Consider the following 21,319-nt stretch of genomic DNA (forward strand, 5'->3'; position numbering starts at 1 on the left):
CTCTGTCCCTCCCCCAACTTGTGTGTGCATGTGTGCGTGCTCTTTCTCTCAGAAAAAAACAAAACAAAACTCCACACCCAACATGGGGCTTGAACTCCTGACCCCACGATCGAGAGTTGCAGGCTCTGCTAACTGAGCTGACCAGGAGCTACATGATGCTTCTTAATTAAAGAATAATTTTGGGGCGCCTGGGTGGCTCAGTGGGTTAAGCCGCTGCCTTCGGCTCAGGTCATGATCTCAGGGTCCTGGGATCGAGTCCCGCATCGGGCTCTCTGCTCAGCAGGGAGCCTGCTTCCTCCTCTCTCTCTCTGCCTGCCTCTCTGCCTACTTGTGATCTCTCTCTGTCAAATAAATAAATAAAATCTTAAAAAAAAAAGAATAATTTTAAGTATAATGGGATTAAAGTTATTATGCTTTTAAAAAATCATTTAGTCCAAAAAAAATCATTTAGTCCAACTCTGATTGTATTTTAACTTATCATGCAAAAAATTTACATTAAAGACACGAAAGTGAGGAGAATAGTATAATAAACTGCCATGTACCCATTATCTGGCTTCAATAATAGCATTTTGCTATTCTTGTCTCATCCATGTTCCCACCACCAACCACCACCATATTAATTTACCTCCCTTCCTCTCCCTCTCCCTCTCCCTTTCCTTTTCTTTCTTCTTTGTCTATAGTATTTTGAAGCAAATCCTGACATTACATTTCATTTGTAAATTCAAGTGACTCAACATTAGATCAATTTCATTGATCTAATATGAGGTGCTTAACTCACTCTTCCTTCCATCTCCCCTCCTCTGGTGCCTTTTGTTGTGGAGGAGAACCATAATTCTCCCATTCCTTATTCTGAGGTCTATATTTCAATAGAGTCAATGCAGAAATTTATGGCTTCTACCACAGACCATTCAACAGTTCTTTATTTTGACTGATTGGTTAGTTGGCTGATTTCTTTTTTTTTTTTTTTCCCAAGAAGGGACTGATAGGTGCTTCATTCTCTAAGTTCTTGCAAGTTCAGTAATATCGGTCAGCTGATTTTGGTTTTGAACAGTGACTTGGCTGAGAGTGAATTCTCATTTCACATTTTCTTTTCCTCTAACTTCTGACTGTTCTCTTACGTTTCCCTGTGCACGAAGTTGCTGTGTGGACGTGTGAGATCCATCAGATCCTCCCCCTTCACTGACTTTGTTTCCTTACCTACATGTGTGATGCAATCTCTTTTATCTGTAAGCCCAATCATTTAGTCAGCCTATGTTTGTTGGTCAATTATTCTGTATCAGTTTTTCTTGAAACATGGCATGCTCATAATTTGGTAAAGCAGATGTTCATTTTAGGAATAATTTCTCTTTTTTTTTTTTGGTATATAGTGTCTATACTATTTACTGGGTTACCTACTCAAGGAATTAGCATTGTTTGGCCTCCATATCAATCATATTATTGATAATCACTTTAACATATTTGAATTTTCTTGCATAGTAAGTGTAGTACTCTCAATCCTTCCCTCTAAGCCATTTATGAGATGTCTATACTTTATTCCTTGCTATTCTTAATGTATTTATTAGATCATTAATGGTATTCTTTCATTGTCAATTTGTTCCTTTGGTTTTTCTTTATTTTAAATTTACTCTTATTTCATTTAAATTCAATAAACATATAGTGTATTAACAGTCTCAGAGGTAGAGTTCAGTGATTCCTCAGTTGTATATAACATCCACTACTCATTACATCACATGCCCTCTTTTTTTTTTTTTAAAGATTTTATTTATTTGACAGAGAGAGATCACAAGTAGGCAGAGAGGCAGGCAGAGAGACAGGAGGAAGCAGGCTCCCTGCTGAGTAGAGAGCCCTATGTGGGACTCGATCCCAGGACCCTGAGATCATGACCTGAGCCGAAGGCAGCAGCTTAACCCACTGAGCCACCCAGGCGCCCCTCACATGCCCTCCTTAATGTCGTCACCCAGTTACCCCATCTCTCCACCTCCCACCCCCTTCAGGAACCCTGTTTATTTCCTCTACTTAAGAGTTTCTTGGGGTGCCTGGGTGGCTCAGTGGGTTAAAGCCTCTGCCTTAGGCTCAGGTCATGATGCTAGGGTGCTGGGATCGAATCCCGCATCGGGATCTCTGCTCAGCTGGGAGCCTGCTTCCCCCTCTCTCTCTGCCTGCCTCTACCTGTCTCTCTGCCTACTTGTGATCTCTGTCTGTCAAATAAATAGATAAAATCTCCAAAAAAAAAAGTTTCTTATGGTTTGTTTCCCTCTCTGATTTTGTCTTTTTTCTTCCCTCCCTGATCTGCTGTTTTGTTTCTTAAATTCCACATGAGTGAAATCATATAATTGTCTTTCTCTGCTTGACTTATTTCACTTGATATAATACCCTCTAGTTCTATCCACATCATTGCAAATGGTAATATTTCTTTTTCTTTTTTTTTTTTTTAGAAAGAGAGGGAGTGTGTGTAACCTGGTGGGGAGAGGTGAGAGGGAGGGGCAGAGGGAAAGGAACAGAGAGAACCCCAAGTAGGCTCCACACGATCTCATGACCCTGAAATTATGACCTGAGTTGAAATCAAGAGTTGGACCCTAAACTGACTCAGCCACCCAGGTGCATCTGTTTCTTTGGTTTTTAATCCCTCTTTTCCTCTAATTCTGTTTTATCACCTCATCTATAAACTTTGAAAAGACAGTTTTATTGAGATAAAAGTCACTCATATCAATGATTTACTAAAAAATATATGTATATGTGATATACTAACATGCATAGTTGTGCAGCCATTACTATAACCAATTTTAAGTCATTTCATTATATGGAAAAGATACCCTATATCTTTTAGCTGTTATCCCTCATCTCCCCCTCTAATTCAAGCACTAGGCAACCACTGATCTACAGTCTCTATAGATTTGTCTATTCTGGAAATTTCATGTAAATGAAATCATATAATATATGTTATTTTGTGACTACTTTCTTTTACTCCATGTTCAATCTATCTATCAATCAATCTACCTATCTATGTGGGAACCCTGTTTTAAAAATTTTTTTACTTAATTTCTCTAATTGATTAACACATTCACTTATTTCAGGAAGTAGTGTTGAAAATATCTGTGTGACCAGTATTAGGGGACTCAGCAAACACAAAGCCCCAATATTTACTTACACTGTCTCAATGTCAAACCTGCTTTTTTTTTTTAAAGGGTAGACTCCATTCCCAGTGTGGAACCCAATATAGGACTTGAACTCACAACCCTGAGAGCAAGACCTGAGCTGAGACCAAGAGTCAGACACTTAACCGACTGAGCCACCCAGGCATCCCTCATAATGACATTTTTAAGGTTCATTCTTAACATGTTTTAGCATGTATTATTATTACTTCACTTCTTTTTATTGTTAAAGAATATTCCATTGTATGGATATACTCTATTTTATTCATTCATTCAACTGTTGATGGAAATTTGGATTGTACTTTTTGGCCATTATGAATAATGCTGCTATGAACATTCATGTACAAGTTTCTGTGTGGACAAATGTTTTTGTTTTTCTTGGGCATATACCTAGGAGGGGAACTGCTGGGTCATACAATAGCTCTGTTTTAGTTTTGAGGAATTATCAAATATTGCTTTCCAACACTGCTGTACTATTTACATTTCCCTTACATATGTGAGGGTTCCAATTTTCCCATGTTCTCACCAACACTTGTTGTTTTCCAATGTTTTTTTATTATTCTCAGCCTGGCTGTGAAGTGGTATTTCACTGTGTTATTGATCTGCAATTCCCAATGGCACTTCCCTATGAAGCAGGGGCTTCATGTCCAAGGGTTTCTCTTAGACATTGTTTGCATCAACAGGCACCACTGTAATCCTCTTCTCTCCACAGTGGTCATGACCAGTGAGAACTCTCAAGATTTTGTCAACTCACCACTATTCCTCCCAACATGGCTCTTTGAACAGTGTGGTGTGGTGGGTTCTGGGTTGGGAAATGCAGCATACCAGATCTTATGTTTCTCTTCTTGTCCACTACTTTTCAATGTTTATAGAATCAGGATGTTTATAGAATCAATCATTTTCCCTAGCTGTTGCAGCTGTTGCAAATGGTAAGATTTCTTTCTTTTTTTTTTTTTTTTTAGAGAAAGAGGGAGCTTAATTGTGTTGTTGTTGATTTTGTTTATTTCATTAGGTATTAAAGGAGGGAGCTCTGTTATCCTACATCACTCTGCAGCTTTACCTAGAAGTTAATCTGGCCTAACACTTTTAGAAAGCAATCTGGCATTATGCTTACAGAGCTACAAAAAATGTTCTGTAGTCTAAGTCAGAAATCCCACTTCTGGGAATTTATCATAAGAAAATAATTCACAATGAAAATAATCTCTATACATGAGTATGCAGCACCATCTGTGATAGCAAAAAATTTGGAAATAATTTACATGTCTCACATTAGGAGACCAGTCAAAATTATGTCTTATGAGATGAATGGATTATTTTGCAAAAACTAAGTATTAACATAAAAAATGCATTTAAGAAACAATGACAGATCAGGGAACCTGGGTGGCTCAGTCAGTTAAGCATCTGCCTTCAGCTCAGGTCATGATCTCAGGGTCCTGAGATGGAGCCCCACTTTGGGCTCCCTGCTCAGAGGGGAGTCTGCTTCTCCCTCTGTGCCCCCCTTCCCTTGACTAGTGGTCTCTCCCTCTCTCTCAAACAAAGACAGTCTTAAAAACAAAAGAATGACAGATGAAAATAGAATAAAAATATGCCATTATGGTAACTAGAGAGCTGAAATCAGGTGGGCAAGACAGAGAAAATCTTTGAAAACTGAAACACTTGTGACAGGGTAATACGGACAAAGATACTTTTTGGTCATTTTTACTTAGTGGAATTGATTTTTTTTTTTTTAGAATTAAAAAAGGAGATTCTAAAAGCATGAATCAGAAAAGTATTTGTCTCCCTTCTTTGGCTGATAGGATTTAGCTAGAGCTAGTTTATGGCTACAGGAACATTAAGGCCAAACAGAAAACGTTCAACTGAGTAAAATTAGATTTACTGGCTATGTGACCTTGGCTAAGGTTACCATTTGTATACCTATAATATGGGCCTGATTTCATGTCAAGGTCAGAAAATCACTGTAGAAGGTAATGAGATACATATGTCAAACACACAGCATAGATGAGCACAGATAGGCACTGAAGACGATTTAGCTCTAGGTCTCTGGTTCACTCTGCACTGTGATTTTTAACCCAAACTCTGGTGCAGCTATGAGGGCAGAAAGGAGATAAGAGTAGTAATAGTAGAAATCCAGGTAATTCTATTCCCTCTGACCATGCCCTACTTCACTCTGTGTTCCTCTGTGGCACTTGAGAGAACAAGGTAAATTTTCAACAATGAAGTAAGTTCTCTTTCTTTCTTTTCTTTTCTTTTTTTTTTTTTTTTAAGATTTTATTTATTTATTTGACAGAGATCACAAGTAGGCAGAGAGTCAGGCAGAGAGACAGAGGAGGAAAGAGGCTCCCTGCTAAGCAGAGGAGCTCGATCCCAGGACCCTGGTATCATGACCAGAGCCGAAGGCAGAGGCTTTAACCCACTGAGCCACCCTGGTGCCCCTGAAGTAAGTTTTCAAAGGGCACACAGTGAATGGGCGAATAAAGGGACAGTTAGCACTTTTTTGGACAAATAAATCTCTGGGTTGACAAACAAGGATCCATGTCAGATTACGTGACCCCAACCTTGAGAGACTCCTCAAAGGCCTGTTTGCTTTCCCTCATATATGCTCCCCCATGTAGTTCCACCAGCATTTGTCTCCGAAGTCCACTTATCCCACATCTCCAGAGTGAAAAACCTAAAACGCAATGTCCTATAAGGTCAGGGAGGCCTCCCTGGAGCTCTAATCAGGAGAATTTTAACCCGTGTCCTTGAGGAAAGCTAAAAAGGCATTATAAGCTTTTTAAGGTGGTAATAAAGAAAGTATACTCAGAGTCAGACATAAGAGGTCTCTTACTCCATGATTTCATACATATGAAATATCTGAAAAAAGCAAATATACAGAGAGCAGGTGAGTGGTTGCCTGAGGCTAAAAATGGGAACAAGGATGAATTGAAAATGGGCCTGAAGGATCTTACCAGGGTGATGAAAATGTTCTGAAATTGGATTATGGTGACAGTTGCACAACTATGCAAATTTACTAAAAAACCACTGATTTGTACACTTACATGGGATAATTTTATGGTATGTAAATTATACCTCAATAAAGTTGTTATATATAGAAAAGGCATACTTAGTACTTGAAACATGTCTTTTGATTCAAATGGGTTCTGGCTAGGAGCTTTGAAATTTCAAACTAAAATACTTATTAAGGCACAAGAGAAAGAAGTGGAATGATGTTATTGGGGGGAAAAAAACCTGAAAAAAAAATCCAAGCAGAGTTTACAGCTAGAAGGGGAAATCTCACCCCAAAATATTATGAGAAAAGGCAACGGAGGCCACTGAGATGCACAGAGTCAGGTTACAATCCACACAGAAAACTGTTGCCCTGCCAGGTATTAATCTTGGAGGACTGTCTCATTTTCTCCTCACCAGGCCATCTTTCTCTAGCTGTGAGGGGCAGCAGGTTCCCAGTCCATAATGAGTAAGGAGGAGTCAGGCAGAGCACCTTAGATTCAGTGAGATATGGCTTTCCAGAGTAAAGAGTCACAGATGGCCCTCTGTCTAGGAACTTCCCTTTTCTAGAATGTTCACAGATGAAACAAATAGAAAAGGCTGCCTCCAACAGATGGCATTAGTTGATCATGCGTGGACATTGGATGTTGGCCATTCGATTGTTCTTGCTCTAGAGCAGAGTTTACAGCATCTGGGGTTATTTTAAAAGTGTTATAAGGGGGCACCTGGGTCGTGCAGTTGGTTAAGCATCTGACTCTTGGTTTTCGCTCAGAGTCATGAAATGGAGCTCTGTGCTGGTTTCCACGCTCAGAAGGGAATCTGCTTAAGACTCTCTCTCCCTCTCCATACCCCACCCCTGTGCTCACACATGCTCTCTCTCCCTTTCTCCTTAAAACAAATGAATAAATCTCTCTAAAAAATAAAAGTTCTATATGAATATTATTTACCCTAATCATGTCCAAAAGCAGTGAGAATTTGGAAAGCTAGCAGAAAGAGAGATGTATGTTTACCATGTTGAAAAATGAAGCTTAACTTTCTGTGGAAAATTTGCACTGATCATTTGCAAGGTGTCACTATAGTCTTATGAATGGCCTTTTCAGAACCAAACTTGCTTAATTTTAAGTAAAGTAGTTGCTGCAAAAGAAGGTATATGAAGAAGCCAATTTGTAGTACATGTGGAAATTACTGTTCTTATATCAGTTGAGTAGGATGTGGAGTGAGGAGCAAGGCCATAACAATAGACAGATATTACAGGGCAAAGTTACCTAGAAACTGGGTGGGAACTGGACACATCACCAGCCCCCTAGCTGCAGAAGGAAAGGAAAGATGTTGTCACAAAGAGGGCCAAGAATGGGGTCAAGTTTACTTCGTGCACCATCTTTATGGACACAAAGCACGAACAGATTGATCTGGAAGGATGAGGAAAGTATAAAATAACTGAAAAATATGCTGCAATGTAAAGGAATATAATATGGAGATTATACCTGAAGAGTATACCTCTGAACCCTGCTTAATGCAAGACTCAAAACCAAATTTCAGGAAACTGTTTGGAGTCCTAAAGAGAGTGCAAAAAGACACCATTTTAAAAAATTAAACAGCCAAAAAAAAAAAAAAAGCTATAAGGAGGCTAAGATAAAAATGCAAGATGAGATTTAAAAAAGGAAGATAGATGAGCTAATAGGAGAATGGTGATGAAAAGACAGCAACAGAAATCGCTAATATTTAACTTTCTATATGTCATGCTTTTATTCTAAATGTATTTACATGTGTTAACTCATTTAAAGTTTATTTTATTCATTTATTTGAGAGATAGAGAGTGAGTGAGCATGAATGAGGCAAGGACAGAGGGAGAGGATCTCAAACAGATTCCACACTGAGTGTGGAGTCCAATGTGGGGTTCAAGCTCAACCCCAAGATCATGACTGAGTCAAAAACAAGAGTCGGATGCCTAACCAATGGAGCCATCCTGGCGTCCCATGAACTCACTTAATTTGCACAAGGACACCATGACTGCATACTATTATTATTGTTCCCATTTTATAATTGAGGAAATTGAGAGGGGACAGGTAATTTCCTTAAGGCTGACTAGTAAGTATTGGAGGTAGGATTCAAGCCCTGACAACGTGACTTGCTTTTGTTACACTAAGAAAGGATAACAGGGAAACAGAGAAAACAACAGCAGTACTAAAATCATTCAAGGCAGTAAAAGCATAACTGAAGTTGTGGGTGACACTAAAAATGAAAAAAAAAATCCATCTTAAAAGGACAAAAACACATAAATAAGGAAAGAGATTGCATATATGGAAGCCAGACAATAAAGCTTTCCCTCGATGACAATGACAGAAAAACAGGGAAAATCAGAAAATCCAGGGAAAACAAACAAAAGGAAACCTACATTTAAAGTCTGTTAAAAAAAAAAACAAACCCTACAACAGAGCATTAAAAAAAAGAACACAAACCGATCAGAACATAGGAAAAACAAACAGCTGCTATATATATATAATTCAATCTCACTTATAATCAAAAAGAGAAGAAATTAAAATTAGAGACTATTTGCATAGTACAAATGTGAACAGAACACCAAAATACATAAGGCAAACTGATAGGATGGCAAAAATTAATAGAAAAATCGAATATTACAGTTAGAGACTTCAATCCTCCTCTATCTGTAATTGACAGATGGCAGGCAGAAAATGAATGAGGATATAGTTAAACTGAACAGCACCATCACCATCAACTGGACTTCACTGACATTTATAGATTATTTCAACAACAGCAGAATACATTTTTCTCAAGCTCATATGGAACAGTCTCCAAGAGAGACCACATTCTGGGCCATAAAACACACTTTAAAAAATTTAAAGAATAGAAATCATGCAGTAGGCTGCCTGGGTGGTTTAGTCGGTTAAGTGTCTACCTTTCGCTCAGGTCATGAGCCCAGGGTCCTGGAATCGAGTCCCGCATTCAGCTTCCTGCTAAGTGGGGAGTCTGCTTCTCCCTCTACCCCTTCCCCTGTTTGTGAAATCACTCTCTCACACCCTCTCTCTCTCAAATAAATCAAATCTTAAAAAAAAAAAATCATGCAGTATATACTTTCAGACACAATGCAATTAAACTAGGAATCAGGGGCCCCTGGGTGGCTCCGTGGGTTAAGCCTCTTGCCTTCGGCTCAGGTCGTGATCTCAGGGTCCTGGGATTGAGCCCTGCACTGGGCTCTCTGCTCGGGGGGAGCCTGCCCCCCCCTTGCTTCCCTCTCTGCCTACTTGTGATCTCTCTCTCTCTGTGTCAAATAAATAAATAAATAAAATCTTTTTAAAAAAAAAAAACAACTAGGAATCGGTAACAAAAAGATAGCTGGAAGATCCTCAAATACTTTAAGATTAAGCAATAAACTTCTCAATAATACATGAATCAAAAAAAAGTCTCAGGAGAAATTTTTATATATTTGAAATAAATGAAAATGAAAACACAACTTTCCAACATCTGTGGGATACAGTGAAAGATGTGCTTAAAGAGAAATTGCATTGACATTGCATTGACATTGACATTGACATTGACATATGCATTGAATGCATATGTCAGGAAAGAAGAAAGCTCTAAAATCAATAATCTAAGCTTCCGTTTTAGGAAACTAGAAAACGAAGAACAAATTGAATCAAAATAAGTAGAAGAAAATAAATAATAAAAATTAGAGCAGAAATAGAGGAAAAATGAAAACAGAAGATCAACAGATAAAAATCAACAAAACCAAAAGCTGTTTCTTTGAAAAGATTAACAAAATTGACAAACTTCCAGCCAGGCCAACCAAGAAAAAAAGAGAGAAGACACTAATTACTAATATCAGAAACAAAAGAGGAACCATCAGGATTGACACCAGGGACATTACGAAGAAAAAAAAGTCATAATAGGAACAACTCTATGACCACAAATTTGATAACTTAGATGAAATAAAACAATTCTTCAAAAGACATGATGTGTCAAAACTCATATAAGTAGAAGTAGATAATTTGAATAGAATGGTCTCTATTTAAGAAAATGAATCAATAATAATCTTCCAAAAGAGAAAGCATCAGACCCAGATGATGAATTCTACTAAGCATTTAAGGAAAAAAATTATACCAATTTCCAACAATCTTCTCCAGAAAATAAAAGCATATTTACTTTATGAGGTCAGCATAACCTTGATCCCGAAACCAAAAGAAAGGAATACTATAGACAGTATCTCTCATCAAAACAGATGCAAGGGCGCCTGGGTGGCTCAGTGGGTTAAGCCGCTGCCTTCGGCTCAGGTCATGATCTCAGGGTCCTGGGATCGAGTCCCGCATCGGGCTCTCTGCTCAGCAGGGAGCCTGCTTCCCTCTCTCACTCTCTGCCTGCCTCTCCATCTACTTGTGATTTCTCTCTGTCAAATAAATAAATAAATAATCTTAGAAAAAAAAATCAGATGCAAAAATCCTTAACAAAATACTGGCAAATCAAATCCAACAATATATTAAAAAAAATACACACTACAACCAAGCAGGATTTATTCTAGTTATGTAAGGCACAAAATCAATTAACATAATCCATTACAGAAATAGGCTAAAGAAGAAAAATCACAAGACCATATCAATAGATTCAGAAAAAAAACATTCGACAAAAGCCAATACCCACACATGACAAAAACTCTCAGTGAACTAGGAATAGAGGGGAACTTCCTGAACCTGATAAAGAATATCAGCCAAACACCCACAGCTAACATCATACTTAGTGTCAGGAACTAGATACTCAGGAACTAGATAAGGATGCCCCCTCTCATCACTCCTATTCAATATCATACAGGAAGTCCTCTCTTAAGCAATTAGATTTTTTTTTAAAAAGCAATAAAAAGATTGGGAAGGAAGAAATAAAACTGTGCTTGCTGATGGTATGATTATCCATTCAGGAAATCCCAACAGAATCAACCAAACACTACTACTGGAACTTGAAAGTGATTATAGCAAAATTGTAGGATATAAGGCTAATATACAAAAGTCAAGTGCATTCTTAGATAGCAGAAAAGAAAAATGGGCATTTGAATTTAAAACCATGATACCATTTACATTAGCACCAAAAATATGAAATACTTGGTATAAATCTAATAAAAAATGTACAAGAGCTACATGAGGAAAACTATAAAATGCTGATGATGGAAATCAAACAAGATCTACATAAATGGAGATAGAACTCATGCTCATGAATAAGAAGACTCAAAATTGTTCAGATGCTACCCCTTTTCAATTTGATCTATAGCTTCAACACAATCCCAATAAAAATCCCAGCCAGTTATTCTGTAGATGCTGACAAACTGATTCTATAGTTATTTTTTTTAAGATTTTATTTATTTATTTGACAGAAAGAGACACAGTGAGAGAGGGAACACAAGCAGGGGGAGTGGGAGAGGGAGAGCAGGAAGCCTCTGGGCTTGATCCCAGGACCCTGGGATCCTGACCTGAGCTGAAGGCAGATGCTTAACGACTGAGCCACCCAGGCACCCTGAATTCTTAAGTTTCTCTGGAAAGATAAAATATCTAGAATAATCAATAAAATACTGAAGGATAACAAAGTTGGAGGACTTACACTATCTAATTTCAAGACTTAGTAGGAAGCTATAGTAACTAAGAAAATAATGGCATTGGTAAAAGAATAGACAGATCAGTAGAACAGATCAGAGAATCCAGAAATATTTTCACACAAATATTGTCAAGTGATTTTTTAAAAAAGATTTTATTTATTAATTTGACAGAGATCACAAGTAGGCAGAGAGGCAGGCAGAGAGAGAGGGGAGAAAGCAGGCTCCCTGCTGAGCATAGAGCCCGATGTGGGGCTTGATCCCAGGTCCCTGGGATCATGACCTGAGCCGAAGCTAGAGGCTTTAACCCATTGAGCCACCCATGCACCCCTGTCAAGTGATTTTTGACAAAGGAGCAAAGACAATTCAACTGAGAATAGTCTTTTCAAAAACTAGCCTTGGAACAAGTAGACATCTATAGACAAACAAATAAAAAGAACCTAGACACAGATCTTACACCTTTTACAAAAATTAATTTGAAATGGATAGATTTATTTATTTATTATTTTTAAAGAGGATTTTTATTTATTTATTTATTTATTTATTATTATTATTTTTTAAAATTTTATTTATTTATTTGACAGAGAGAGGGATCACAAGTAGGCAGAGAGGCAGGCAGAGAGAGAGAGGAGGAAGCAGGCTCCCTGCTGAGCAGAGAGCCCGATGTGGGACTCGATCCAAGGACCCTGAGATCATGACCTAAGCTGAAGGCAGCGGCTCAATCCACTGAGCCACCCAGGCGACCTTATTTATTTATTTGACAGAGAGAAACAGAGCACAAGCAGGGCGAGTGGAAGGCAGAGGGAGAAGCAGGCTCCCCACTAAGCAGAGAGCCTGTTTGTGGGGCTCGATCCCAGGACCCTGGGATCATGACCCAAGCCAAAGGTAGATGCTTGACTGACTGAGCCAGCCAGGAACCCCTGGGTAGTGGATTTAAATGCAAAACACAAAACTAAAATACTTACAGTAGATAACATATGAAAAAATCTAGGTGACTTTGGGTTTGGTACTGACTTTCTAGATACAATACAAAAAGCATGACCCATTAAAGAAAATAATTGGGGACTTCATTAAAATTCAAAACTTATGCTCTATGGAAGATACTGTTAAGAGGATGAAAAGATTTGGGGCGCCTGGGTGGCTCAGTGGTTTGGGCCGCTGCCTTCGGCTCGGGTCATGACCTTAGAGTCCTGGGATTGAGCCCTGTACTGGGCTCTCTGCTCAGCAGGGAGCCTGCTTCCCTCTCTCTCTCTCTCTGCCTGCCTCTCTGTCTACTTGTGATCTCTCTCTGTCAAATAAATAAATAAAATCTTTAAAAAAAAGAGAGAGAATGAAAAGACAAGCCATAGTGTGGGAGAAAATATCTATAAAATATGTATCTGATAAAGGACTTATATCCAAAATATGCAAAGAGCACTAAAAACTCGATGATAAGAAAACAATCTAATTTAAAAAGGAGAGAAAGATGTGAATAACAACTCCCCAAAGAAGATATACAGGTGGGAAAAAGAATATGAAAAGATGCCCATGGGGCACCTGGCTGGCTCACTCAGTGGAATGTGCAACTCTTGATCTCAGGATTATAAATTTGAGGCCTACATTTGGTATAGGGATTATGTTAAAATAAAAAATATTTAAAAAAAAGATGCTCAGCACTGTATGTCTTTAGGGAATTGCAAATTAAAACAAGATACCACTACACACCTATTAGAATGGCTAAAATCCAAAACCAGTAACACTAAATGCTAAGGCAGATGCAGATGAAGAACAACAGAAACTCCCATTCTTTGCCCGACAGGATGCGAAATGGCACCATCACTTTGGTATACATATTTGACAGTTTCTTACAAAGCTAAACACAGGCTCACCATATGATGCAGTAATCATGCTCCTAGGTATGTACCAGATGAAGTGAAAACTTAGATCCACATAAAAAGCCTTTACATGAATGTTTATACCAGCTTCATTTTAAATTTCCCCCAATTGGAATAAGACAAAATGACCTTTAATAGATGAATGGACAAATAGCTATACAATGGATTCTTATTCAGTGAAATAAGCTATCAAGGCACACAAAGAGGTAAAAGGTCTTAAATGCATATGCCTAAGCTAATCTGAAAAGACTACACACTCTATGATTCCAACTATATCACATCCTGCAAAGGGTGAAACCATACAGAGAGGAAATCCATCAGTGGTTGCCAGGAGTTAAGGGGGAGGAGGGGTGATAGGTGGAGATAAGGGATTTCTAGGGCCATGTTAAACTCTTCTGTCATGGTGAATAGATGATATTATTTGTCAAAACCCTTAGAAGTATACAACACAAAGAGCGAAAATGTAAAATATGGACTTTAGTTAAATAATAATTTATCAATATTGGTTCACCAGTTTTAACAAGTGTACCACACTAATGAGAGATATTAATGACAGGGAAATTGGAAGAGAGGGGTGGTTTGGGAAAGGGAGATGTGGGAACTCTGTACTTTATGCTCATTTTTTCTAAAAAACCTAAAACTGCTCTAAAATTAAAGTCTATTGAAGTATTTTTTTTACGGGGCACCTGGGTGGCTCAGTGGGTTAAGCCTCTGCCTTCGGCTCAGCTCATGAGCTCAGGGTGCTGGGATCAAGCCCCGCATTGGGCTTTCTGCTCAGCAGGGAGCCTGCTTCCCACCCCCCTCTCTCTGCCTGCCTCTTTGCCTACTTGTGATCTCTCTCTGTCAAATAAATAAATAAAATCTTTTAAAAAAATATTTTTTTTTTTACAAAAAGAAGAAAGTTAAAATGAAATAGCATTTTCACATTTCAAATTGCCCAGGATTTTAAAAAAATGGTAACACTCAGGCACAGGGGAAATTTAGCAATCAAATCTTAAAATTTTATTGATCTTTGATTTGGCTATTTTATTTCTAAGAAATTATCCTAAGAAAATAATCATGGGTTAAGCAAGTAGGTAGCCACCAGAACACTGTTCATCACTGTTAATGATAGCAAAAACTAGAAAATAATGAAAACAAGAGCAGAACAATCTCATGTTTGAGAAAATAAATCTAAAGGTACATATATGTCTAAATGGGAAATGTCTAAAAGGGAAATGTCTAAGAGGATCATTATCCAAATGTTAATGGTGGTTGTATTTTTAAAAACATCTATCTTTTTTATTATATGATCTATTCATTTTTTTCTTAAAAAAATCAAGAATGCATTTCACACTTAGGATACTATTATAAGAAGCAAAACAAAACAATACATGAGAATGTGGAGAAATCCAAATTCTTACGCATTGCTGGTGGAAATGTAAAATGGTACAACCACTATGAAAAACACTGTGGCAATTCCTCACAAACTTAAATACAGAATTACCAAATGATCCCTAAAGCAAGAGACTTGAACAAATATTTGTAGGCCATGTTTATAGCAGCATTATTCACAATAGCCAAAAGGTGAGAACAACTCAAGTGTCCATCGACAGATGAACAGAGAAACAAAATGTGGTATATACACAGAATGGAATATTATTCAGCCTTAAGAAGGAAGGAAATTCTGACATGTTACAGCATGGATGAATTCTGAAGATACTGCAAAGTGAAATAAACTTGTCAAAGAAGGACAGATACTCTGATTCTACTTACACGAGGTAACTAGAGTAGTCAAATTTATAGAGACTGAAAGTAGAATAGTTGTTGCCAGTGGGATAGAGGAAGGGGAAAACGTGGAGATGGTGTTCACTGAAAATGAATTTTTAGTCTGTGAAGATGAAACAAGTTCTGGAGATAAATGGGGGTGATAATTGCACAACAGCGTATAACATTGCTGAACTGTACACTTAAAAATGGTTTTTTAAAAAAGATTTTGTTTATTTGACAGAGAGTCTTTTTTTTTTTTTTACGATTTTTTAAAAAATTTATTTGACAGGGGCGCCTGGGTGGCTCAGTGGTTAAAGCCTCTGCCTTCAGCTCAGGTCATGATCTCAGGGTCCTGGGATCCAGTCCCGCGTCAGGTTCTCTGCTCAGCGGGGAGCCTGCCTTCTCCTCCTGTCTCTTTCTGCCTGCCTCTCTGCCTACTTGTGATCTGTCTGTCAAATTAAAAAAAAAAATTTATTTGACAAGAGAGAGCACAAGTAAGCAGAGCGGCAGGCAGTGGGAGAGGGAGAAGCAGGCTCCCTGCTGAGCAGAGAGCCTGATGCGGGGCTTGATCCCAGACCCCTGGAATCATGACCTGAGCCATAGGCAGCTGCTTAACCGACTGAGCCACCCAGGTGCCTCTAAAGTGGTAAATGTTTGTGTAATGCAGATTTTAGCACAATAAAAAATAATCTTCTAAACCAGAGAACAAGTAAAAGACAAAGGATGAGAGTAAAAGACAAAAGAAAGAAAAAAGGGGCACCTGGGTGGCACAGACAGTTGGGCATCTGACTCCTGGTGGCAGCTCAGGTCATGATCTCAGAGTTATGAGACCAAGCCCCGCTCTGGCTCCATGCTCAGTGCAGTCTGCTTGGATTTCTTTCTCCCCCTCCCTCAGTGCCACACCCCGGCCCCTGCTCTCTCTCTCAAATAAGGAAAATAAATAAAACTTTTAAAAAAGAAAGAAAAAAGAATGAATGCACTAGTATCTAAATAAAGGCCCAGGGCCTCTATGCAGTTTATCTGACAGATGACTATATCGCATGAAGTGTGCCACTTACGCTGAAGAAAGATTGTGTAGAGAGGCAGTGACACCTACTTATTCACTCGTTTATTATGATTATTATGTAAAGTTTTAAAAATAAATACTGAAAACATCATACAGAAAACATTTGTATACCCTCGCCTAGATTTTACCATTAGTTTTCACATGTTTTTGTTTTCACTTGTTTTATCATATACCTGTTAACCCCTCTATCCACCAATAAGCCATCTTATTTTTGGGGACAGATTTCAAAGTAAATTGTATACATCTATACACTTCCTCATAAATTTGAGCATTTATATAATTTACTGTTCAATATTTGTTTACATTTTTTCTTGATATAAAATTTAAAATGAAATGCACAAATCTTAAGTGTATATTCACTGAATTTTGACAAATGCAAATATCTAGTGTAAAGCAAGTATCTCTCCATATATCACTCCAGAAGTTATTTCATGGCCCTTTATATACTATTTAATAATCACAAAAAGTAAAGCTATTTGGAAAGCATTTATAATATGATGCCCTTTTTAGTACAGAAATATAGAATAAACTGGAAGAAAAAATATTAAAAGTGATTATTTCTGGGTAACTGGATTATCATTGGTTTTTATTTTCTGCAACTTCCTTCTCTGTATTTTCTATATTATAATGGTGAAAAGGAAAAAAAAAACAATTAAAGCTACTTAAAAGAAAAAAATCTTTTGACCTTTTAGTAAATGATGGCACACATAGAAAAGTTAGTCATTAAAGTGATCATTTTGAAGATAATGTATATGGCAAAAATGGAAACATTTCAGTATGATATTAGGTTACAATGACAAAATTATAACAGATATTAGTGTCATAATCACTGTGATATGATGAAGGTAAACACATAGAACAGTACTAGAAGGGAATAAGAAAAAAACGTAAGTAAACTACCCTGGGGCCTGTTTAAGTGATGGAATTATGGGTAATTTTTGAAAAAAAGGTTTTTCAACTTTTCTGAATGAAAATAATAGTTAAAACATCCCATAAGACCCTGATTTCAGGATCACCCATCTCTTATATATGTGGGTCAGCTCTGAAGACCTGAACCCTACCAGGCAAACTACAAAATCTCCCCCTGCCTTTGTGATGCCCTTGGGCCAAATGTTTTGGTTGTATTTGGAAACACATGATCCAAATTATTAGAGCAAGACAAATCAAACAGGTACTGTTACCTCTTTCTGGAAATATGTTGTTTTTGGTGAGTTTGACGCTTTTGGGCCTTGGATTGTTATCATCCATACCCATGATCAGGTTCCGGAAAAACAGATCAAATTTCTTTCTGCTGTCTGCATTGATGGTGCCTGCCACGGTCCACACCAAGGCAAAGAGGAAGAGACCTTGCAGCCAGAGAAAGATCTGTTGACTTGTCAGGCCTTCATGTAATTCTCTTTCCTCCTCATCTATTTTCTTGATTTCATCTAAAAGCAAGAAAAAGGAACCTCAGGAGAAGCTGCATATACCTGCTTATATACAGATCTCAATGCTGTATACTGGGTGGTCTTTCCTGTGAGGGCTCTGGGGAGGGGACTGAGAGTGGCTGAGTGGCCATCACCTGCCAGATCGTTTATCCACATATATTTTTTCTTAGTTTTTAGTAATTTTTCTATTTTTTACCTATTTTTTAAGTAGGCTCCATGCCCAGTCTGGAGCCCAATTTAGGGCTTGAATTCATGACCCTGAGATCAAAACCTGAGCTGAAATCAAGAGTCAGATGCTTAGTCAACTGAGCCACCCAGGTGTCCCTTTTCTTATTTTTATTTTTTATGTATTTTATATTTAAAAATATGTTGATATATTTTGTATATCTGTATATATATTACAATGTTTTTGTAATTGTGAAAGGACATGGGAACCAACCTGAAGGAGCTCTCAATGGCTGAAGACATTTGAGGAACAAAATAATTACAGAATTGGATTATAACCCATAGAATAAAATAAACATCCGTGAGCCCATACTTTAATCAGTAAATAACTGAATTAGCAAATAGGGAAGAACAGTCTTTCTTACAGAAGAATTCTAATTAGTAAATGTAAAAGGAATACACATAGAAATGGAAAATAAACATTAGGCAAATGCCACTGTTCTAACTGTGGTAGGCAAGGCTCACCAATGGATGTTAAAATCTGTGGGTAAAAATTTGAGGAGAAATAGGATATTTGCATAGTTTTAAATTATCTTGAATGTGTGCATTCAAACCCAGTCCCCAGTATTTAGTAGTTGTGTGTCTTTCAGCACTCCCGTTAAGGGCTCATGGCTATATATTTGGGAAGGCAAGAGATTAGGTTACTCAGTGTTGGGGACAATGAGTCCGTTATTTCATGAGATGCCTTCTTTCCTGGAGGAGATATCACACAAGGACAGGAAACAGAGCTTGAGAAAATACTCAAAATTTACAACTAATGATGCAAATATCTGGCACCATATAAAGTTAGTGGGCTTTTGAAAAAATTGCGTGTAATTCCTATAATTTTAACTTCAGAAAAATCACATAATATTTAGCCAAAGAAAGTCTCCATTCAACTGTTCACCATGTTGTATTTTTTTATCTGCACCTGGAATGCTTTTGGAAGAAATGAGCTGAGAAAATGTCCATGTAACAGGAGTTGTAGGAAGATCCACCTTGAATTTGAATTATGTGCCATCTTGAGCAAGAAATGGCACCCAATAAAAAGTTCTCCAAATTGACACATCTTTGGTCATTCTCTACAGAATTCAACAAAATTTGATTTATATGAGATCATTACAGAGAACTTCTCTAGGTCCATTAAACAAATGGTCCATGATTTATTTTACTTCTCATGTCTGAAAGAAGGGTCCTTAGTTTTGTACAGTGATATGATCAGTTCTCTTAAGAGTGTAACCATGTTACACCGTTTTTTGTCAGTTTCTTTAGCATGGGAAAATTCGCAGTCTCATTTTTGGAGGGGATCTTTTTTTGCTCAGACACATTCACATGTATCATCTAAATTCATTTCCCTCCAGGATATTTTAGTTAGGTAAAGAGGGACAGAAACTGTTATTCCCTTTGTGTGGATGAGGAACCTAACATGAAAAAGGATGGAGTAAAGTGCATAAAAATACCCAAGAAATCAATCCAAGATTAAGGGTAAAGCCAAAACCCATGGACTCTTTCCACTAAACTTTTCTATCTAAACTCCAAATGCTTGCTTGTTCTAGACTAAAATTCTGGTCTCATTGTGACCCATGGAGGTGGGGGGAATAGAAGGAATGGGAACAGAAGAAATAACCCGCACCTACCCACCTTCATTTGGCTTAAGAATTGTAGGTAGCACGTACCAAACAGGGAGGAATACAGTCTCATCATTGAGAAGACAAGGTGGATAGGAGATGTTTGGACCACAAATTTACACTGAAGGCGAATAAATTCCAGGCAGGGCTGGACAAGCCACATGAACATGTCATTGACCTGAAGGTAGAAATGAAATTTGGAAGAGATGTTATAAAAAAAAAATGAGTTTAAGACTAAGGGCTGGGTACACCTCTGGAAGGCTGGAGTTGCTGGTGAGGTTGCTGGTTATTTTTGAGTGTCAGTATATCGGGGGAAAGACAAGGGGCACGGAGGCCTCTGACTCTGACTCCCATAGGCCATGCCCATTTCACTGCCCAGAGCTGGATATTCAGAGAGGCTTGGAGCTACTGTGGGTCAGCTACAAGATGCACAAAAAATTTTAGGGCCCAGACTGAGTATCTGACTTGCTTGTACAAAAATCCTTAGGAATTCTGAAAGATTTTCAAATGACTGTTGCGCATCTTTGAGGCTGGACTCCTGTATAAAGTGGCCACAGGAAGGGCAGAGCTAAGTTCAGGGCTCATTTTCAGTAATTCTCTGTATGTACTTACTTGGGGGTATAATGATTCTTGTCTCTGCTCCCTTCCCCAGCTACTCTTTTTAGAAAAAAATTCCTTCTTTCTCCTATTATTTGAGGTTTGTTTTTTTTTTTTTTTCATTTTTGTTATACCATATTTGTGGCTGTCACTGAAAATTTATCTTAAGTCATGTTTTTGGAAATAGGCAGGGCATCACTAAATAAATACATGAATAGATGTGTACACATGTGGATGTATATCTGTACTATAAATAGACACATTAATGTATATGTAAATACACATGTGTACATGGATATGGTATATGCATCCAGCCAACAAATATTTATTGAGCATCTGCTAACTGCAGTGTTGTAGGTGCTGAGGATAAACAATTATCAAGATAGATAAGGTCCCTCCTACCCTTGTGGAGATTACTGAGGGGCGAGGGAGACAAATAACTAAACAAGCAAGGAAATAAATAAAATACTTACAAGTCATGTCAAGTATTAGCAGGAAACAAAGGTTTTACAATGGGGAGTAACAGGAAGGGTTTAATATGGGGGTCAGGGAAGGCTTCTTAGAGGAGGAGGCCTTTATGTTGAGACCTGGATGATGAAGGTGAATCATCCCTCACACGATAAAATAGGAAACATTTTTGGGAAGAGTAAGAAAAGGTGCAAAAGCCTTGAGGTGATAAAGCCTGGGGTCTTCCAGGAATGGAACAAAACACAAGGGCTGCAGGGTAATGAGCTGAGGAAGAAGGTAGGAGATGAGGCTGGAAAGGTGAGCAGGGCCAGATGCCAGCCTCAGATGCCCTGATAAGAAGTTAGACTTTAAGGGGCACCTGGGTGACACAGGTGGGTGGCATCTGGCTCTTGATTTTGGCTAGGGTTATGATCTAAGGATTGTGGGATGAAGCCTTCCATCAGAGTCTGCCTCTTTCTTTCTCTCCCTCTGCCTCTCTTGAGAGAGAGAGAGAGAGAGAGAGAGCATGAGTTGGGGGGAGGAGAAAAGTGGGAGAAGCAGACTGTCCGCTGACCAAGGAGCCTGACACAGGGCTCGATC

General features: G+C 38.1%; 1 protein-coding gene across 1 annotated transcript in view; it reads right to left on the minus strand.

Moving 5' to 3' along the window:
- DNAH3 (dynein axonemal heavy chain 3) overlaps positions 1-21,319 on the minus strand; it is a gene marked incomplete at its 5' end in the record, with an annotated part of 176,584 nt that overhangs the window by 53,485 nt on the left and 101,780 nt on the right. Inside the window, 2 exons of the mRNA XM_044232901.1 lie at positions 17,598-17,843; positions 19,724-19,853. Coding sequence (XP_044088836.1) covers positions 17,598-17,843; positions 19,724-19,853 — 376 coding nt within the window. The remainder of the gene's footprint in view (positions 1-17,597; positions 17,844-19,723; positions 19,854-21,319) is intronic.

Source organism: Neovison vison, chromosome 14 (assembly GCF_020171115.1).
Source record: "Neovison vison isolate M4711 chromosome 14, ASM_NN_V1, whole genome shotgun sequence".
NCBI lineage: Eukaryota > Metazoa > Chordata > Mammalia > Carnivora > Mustelidae > Neogale > Neogale vison.